The 6,111-nt window shown below is 55.5% G+C and overlaps 1 protein-coding gene across 3 annotated transcripts in view; it reads right to left on the bottom strand.

The window, feature by feature from the left end:
* IFFO2 (intermediate filament family orphan 2) overlaps positions 1 to 3,924 on the bottom strand; it is a 52,366-nt gene extending 48,442 nt beyond the window's left edge. Inside the window, exon 1 of one of the 3 annotated variants that reach the window (XM_003733353.6) lies at positions 2,916 to 3,924. In XM_003733353.6, the coding sequence (XP_003733401.2) occupies positions 2,916 to 3,580 (665 nt within the window). In that variant the 5' untranslated portion in view covers positions 3,581 to 3,924. The remainder of the gene's footprint in view (positions 1 to 2,915) is intronic. The other 2 variants (XM_035307937.3, XM_035307938.3) reach the window with 2 other exon arrangements.
* Positions 3,925 to 6,111: the final 2,187 nt, after the last annotated feature.

The following is a 6,111-nucleotide window of genomic DNA, read 5'->3' on the forward strand; positions in this document are numbered from 1 at the left end:
AATGCTCTAAAACGGGATTGTGGTAATGACTGCATGACTCGGTAAATTTACTAATCTTTCACTTGTACACTTAAAATGGGTGGGTTTCGTGATATGCAACTTGTGCCTCAATGAAGTTGTGAAAACATTTTATGTAAATAATAGCACAGGTGGTAGTGTGTGGATGTGGCCACAGATCACGGGGGTGGAACTCAACAAGCCTCCAGCTCAAAGAACGCTGAGTCTGGCATCCCAAGTTGCCCTTTAGGGAAGCAAGTGGGGGTCTCGGGAGCTGCAGGTTCCTCCATGTGAACCAAGGGAAACCTTGGAACCTTTCCTTTCTGGGTTAGGCTCCTTCTGGACATCACTGCTTGGAGTTCTGGGATAGACATCCTGGGATGATTTAAAGCCCCTCATGGCCACAGCAGTCCAGGCAAACACCTTTGTCTCATCCTTTAAACAGTGACTTCTCTTATGGTCAGGGGATTGGAAGCAAGCTGGGAGCTCAAACTCAGATTTGCCTACTGTCAAGGCTGGGAAGACCCTTTGAGATCATCTAGCCCAGTGTTTTTTCAACTTTTAAAAAAAAACGGTTATCAAATGTCTGCCCTCTTCCCCAAAGAAAATTGTTAGGAGACACCCAACACATACTACTAGCAAGTTAGTGTGTTAGCGGAACCCAATGAGTTAGTATTAAGAACTTAAAAGTGAGTGAGCACATTTTCGTCACTGTATTAACATCTAAACGTACTTTTCAATGATAATTGTTATTAGATATTAAAGGAGCCCCTAAAGCATCTCTAAGAAAGCCTGGGGTTCAAGGAGCACAACTCTAGCCCACCCCCTTCACTTCACAAGCAGGGAAACTGAGGCCCCAGGAAAGGAGTATACCTGCTTTGGAAAAATTCAACGTGAGTCCTGAGTCAACTTCAGAAAAAAATGGAAGAAGAGGTGCGCAGGCATCCCAGAAGGGCGGGAAGAGACGCCCGCACTCCACCTGTCTCAGCAGCGCTGTCTCATTCCAGGCCAGCGCCAGGAGCTGACATCACACCCCACGCCCTGGGTGCAACTTGAATAGCTCATTGCTCAATGCCAACCCATCTCCCTCCAAGACTGGGCACGGTTTTTCCATCACCTTAGTAGCCAGGTCCAAAAAGCACACACGCAATAAAACAAACACAACACGAGCCTAAGGCATGACGACACAATCAACAGTGGCAGAGAGGAGGGCCCGACCCATCCCTCCCAAGTTTCACCATGGAAAGCAACTGCCTGTTTCTCTAGCCTGCCTCAATGACATTGACCATGAGGGGCCGAGAGGTGCCCTCCCTGTGGCAAGACACCAGGCGGGCCATTCTCAAATCCTCCAGAAAGAGAAGTAACCCAGCAGAGAAGCCCATCTCCCAGTGGCGTGTAAGACCTACCCCCAGGAAGCAAGGCCCTTGGCATGTCTTGAGGACCCTCAGCATGTCTACTCCCTGCTAGCTTGACAAAGTGCCTATCACCTTAAATAACATCAGCTTGACTACTTTATACCTCCCAAAGAGCATCATGATCCTGCTGCTCTCCCCTCCAGCAACTGTGGGCAGATTTTATTATTCCCATTTCTCTGATGAGCAAACAGGCTTTCAAGTGGTTTGATAATCTCACCAGCAGGTATAAGGCTGGCATTTGAATCCTACTCAGTTGCTAGCCTGCCCAATGGGAGAATAAGGAAGGAGCCCCAGGAGACCTATGCCCAGGTCCCTGGGCAGACCTTTAGAGATGGAAGGAAGGGTCCTTCTCAGTACATCCTCCAAACCCTGGAGTTCAGAGCAACAGCTCTGAGTGGAAGGCTGCCCTGCCTGGAACAGTGGCTGCCAGGGCCAGAGGGCCCCTCCCCTAGCCAGACCTGAGATGCCACAGACAGACCCCTCTTCTCTTATTGGAAGAGGAGGCTAGGAGACCCCTCTCTTCCTATCAGAAAGCCAAGCAGACAGTATTGTCAGCCAGGCTGCAGGCAAGAAGCAGTGAGAGTTCCCCAGCTGGGGAACCTGGTCTGGGCAGGAATGCAGTGGCGGGTGCTGCAGAGAGTCTGGACCCCGGTTCTAGCAGAGATGGTGGTCTCAGTCCATTCAGTGTCTAGTCTCCAGCCGAACGTTATCTTCTCCTGGGGGCTTTTAAGGCTGAGTTTGTTAGGGCTCAATAAACCATGAGACTCAGGGAGTGGGGAGAAGAGGGATGAAAGGAGGTATTTTATAAAAGCTTGTGAGCAGTCTGCTGTAGTTGTGGTTATCCCACCCAGCAAGCTGGACCTTACAGAGCTGGAGCAATACGGCAGACACTGGCCCCAGGGGGTAGGGGCAGATCCATCCATTTTCAAACACATGATCTCATTTAATTCAAGAAATAAAAAGGCAGTGGGTTGGTTAGAGTTTTTCTTTTCATCTGTTGAGGGAGGGGGGCCTACTTCCTACTTCCTTGGGAAAAATACTTATGCTAGGAGACTGACTAGCCAGCGGTGGTTAAAATCTCTGGCCGAAATCCTGGTTTCACCACTTACTCACCAAGCCACCTTAGGCAAGTCACTTTGCATTTCTGCACCTTGGTTTCCTCATCTGCAAGATGAGGATATGACTGCCTTATTGTGCTGAGAACTAAATGAGACCACATTAAAATACAGATAGTTATTATGTCACCTCGAAAATAATGTGCCTGACCAGTGACAGCGAGGAAGTGGCCCCTATGGTGGCCAGCGCCCACCCCCATCCTGGGATCTAAATAACTGGGCCTTCTTGGCATGCGTACAGCGCTCTGCAAACACAGCTTCCAGCCCACCTGCCAGGACCAGCTGCCCCCCCCCCCCGCCCCCGGCCTCTCCTGGGCACGCATTCCTTGGCAGCAGCCTGGACCTGGGCGCCCCCTCCCAGGGCGGCGGGGGAGGGGTGGCCACTCACCTCCGCTTGTACTCGTCGCGCTCGCGCTTCACCTTGGCCAGCACGTTGTAGAGCGCACGGATCTCCGGCGTGATGGTGTCGATCTGCACGCCCACGCCGTCGGGGTGCACCCACGACACGCCGGGGCCCTGCACGGTCTCCACGCCGCCGCCGCCCGTGCGCCGCACCTGCGTGTAGCTCCAGATGGTCCCGGGCAGGCGACCGTAGTGCTGCGGGTGCGAGCCGCCACCGGGGGGCAGGCCGCCCAGGGCCACGGCATTGGCGTTGGCGCCCGCCGCGCCGCTGCCGAGGCCGTGCCCGCCGCCGGGCGCCGGGGGCCGCAGCAGCTCGGGCCCGGTCTGCACGGCCTGCTCGCGGGAAAAGGTCTTGTAGCGCAGCCGCCGCTCGCGCTCGCTCTGCTGCTGCTCCAGCTGCTTCTCCAACAGCCGGTTGCGCCGCTCCAGTTCGTGCACCTTGGCCAGGAAGCAGCGGAAGCGCACGTTGAGCCCCTTCAGGAGGTGGATGTTGGAGCCCAGGTCGTCCCGCAGCGCCGCCGTCACCGGCGACGGACCCGGCCCGGCCCCACCGCCGCCGCTGCCGCCCCCGCCTGGGCAGCCCCCGCCGCCGCCTCCCGGCGGGCAGCCAAAGGCCAAGGCCATCTCCCCGAACAGCAGCGAGTTCACCATGCGCCGGCTGCGCGGCTCAAGGCCCCGGGCCCGCGGCTCCAGGTGCGGCTCCAGCTCCGGGCAGGGCTCCCGGCGAGGCCGGGCCAGGGTGGGCGCGGGCTCCAGCGCTGCCGGCCGGGCGGTTCCAGATGCGCGCCAGATGCGGCCTCCGCAGCGACAGCAGGACGGATGGCCCCGGAGGCGGGCGCCGAGGCGAGCGAGGACACTCGGCCGCTCCTTGGGACGCGATGGAGGCCGCGGTATCTGCGCGGGGCCAGAAGGATCGTGGGTATCACCGCCCGGGCTGTCAGAGACGCTGTGGAGGCGCCGCGGCAGCCGCACGCAGAGGACTCTCCGCCGGCACTACCCTCTCTGCGGCGGGCCCCGCCCACTGCAGACACTGGCCCCGTCCCCGCCGCTGCCCCGCCCACCCCTCCTCCCTCTGCGGCGTTCCCGAAGCCCGAGGCTCCGCCCCACGAGGCCCGCAGCGCCAGACCCCGCCCACGAACCCTTGGCTCCGCCCACCCTGTGTTCTCCCGCTTTCTCCGCAGCGTAGACTCCGCCCAGCTCCTTGGCGGAGCCACGCCCTCTCCTGAGTCTGATCCTGCCTTTCGGCCGGGCGCCGATTCTCTGCCGGGGGACCCGGACCGCAGAGCTGCACCAGGGACCGGGTTAGCTGGAACCGCCGCAGAGCCAGCCGGGCCTCTTAAAGAGCCGGCAGCCTCGGCAACGCTCGTTTTCCCCTTTTTAGGGCGCTCATCTCCCACGTCGTCTGCCAAGAGGGCTCCGTTTTTCTGTCCTCGCCCCCAATGCCCCTGGACCCAAATTCCCCCGGATGCGGGCGACCGCGGCTAAAAGGGCTGGGGGACCACAGTAACCGAAGGTGCACCGGTACCCCACCCCCACTCCAGCCTGAGTCGGCCCAGATCGACCTTCCCAGGATAAGGCGGCGCCTAGGCCGGCACGTCCCCCACGCTGCGGACCCAGTGGTGGGCTCCTCGGACGCTAGCTGCGGGCCTCGTCCTCCCGAGATCCTCCCGGGCACTGCCAAGGCCTCTGGTTGCCCCCACGCCCCCGCCCCACCCACTGAGGCGCTGAGCAGCGTGGAGGTAGGGGAGGCTAAGCAAGACCCTCCCGGGATGACACCCACAAGCTCGGCCTGGGCCTCTGAGCACCTCCCCACCACCTACACCCACACGCTGAGATGAAGCTGACGGGAGAGCTGGGGATTCATTTCACAGACCTGGGGCTTAGGAGGCAACCCAAGAACCCATTCATTCATTCATTCATTCAAATAAATGTTTTCACACCTACCACCTTAAAAACCAAGTTCTCCAGTCTCTGGTGTCTCCCGAACCATGTTGCAAACATTAGTATATGTCAGGGACCATACTTATTCATTATCCCCATTTTACAGAGAGGATCACTAAGACGTTAAGTAGCAGCAATGGTCCAAAGTGCATGCCCTAACCGGCCTTCCACAATGCTGGCCTGGTGTCCTTTTCAGCATTTGGTCCTCACCACAAACCTCAGAGGGGAGGTAACCCCCACCTTTGAACGCCTGTGGCTTGCATTGTATGCACTTAACCAGATATGTGACATGTTCCAGATTCTTCTGACTGCATTTTTTGAATTGCAGTTTAATTTTTGTTTTGTTATTAACTTTTGTGTTTGTTTTGTCTCTTTGTATGTAAGCTTGAGGACAGGCACCCTGTCTTACATGGACAATGCCTTGGTGTTCTTGGTGACAAAAGAGACACTGGCTTGCCCTGGAGTGATGTGGCTGTGATGTTAGTCTGCTGTGTTTTTGATTCAGCCACAAAACAAACCTTCCCCATATTTCCTTCCCTCAACCGCAGTTTCTTGCTTCCTGCTAACACAGACTCACCTTAAACACCCAGCTCTGAAACTCACCCTTCTAGAAACCTTTCTCTACTTAACCCAACCCAATCGGGACACTGCCCTTTACTCTTTGTTCTCTCTTCTCTTGATGATGTTCTTGTTTACCTAACCTAAAGAATCAAAACCCCTTTTCTTGAAGCAGAGGTTCATGGACCCCCAAGAGGACTGAGGATAGGATTCTGGGGGGTTCATGACACGGGGGTAGACAAAAGTTCTATCTTTATCCTCACTAATCTCTAAACGGTTTTTAACATACCCTCTGATTATGAATGCAGGCAAAAGTAGATGTTCCTGTGATTTTGTCACTAGTAGAAATCACAGATACTTACATAACACACTACAGTTACTGTAAACATCTCAAGATAACATCTAAGCTTCCAGAACTGTGAAGTTAAAGTCATGTTAGACCCACCACTGAATCTTATTTAATGTATTAATAAAGGAGAATGTATGCTACTATATGACAAACATTTAGTGCTTTGACATCTATTTCTTAGTAAAATGATTTTTCTTTTTCTTTTTCTCTTTTTTTAAAGATGCGGTTTCACCATGATGGCTGGGCTGGTCTTGAACTCCTGACCTCAGATGATCCACCCACCTTGGCCTCCCAAAGTGCTAGAATTATAGGCGTGGGCCACCGCGCCCGGCGT

The sequence above is a fragment of the Callithrix jacchus genome, chromosome 7 (assembly GCF_049354715.1).
Source record: "Callithrix jacchus isolate 240 chromosome 7, calJac240_pri, whole genome shotgun sequence".
Taxonomy (NCBI): Eukaryota; Metazoa; Chordata; class Mammalia; order Primates; family Cebidae; genus Callithrix; species Callithrix jacchus.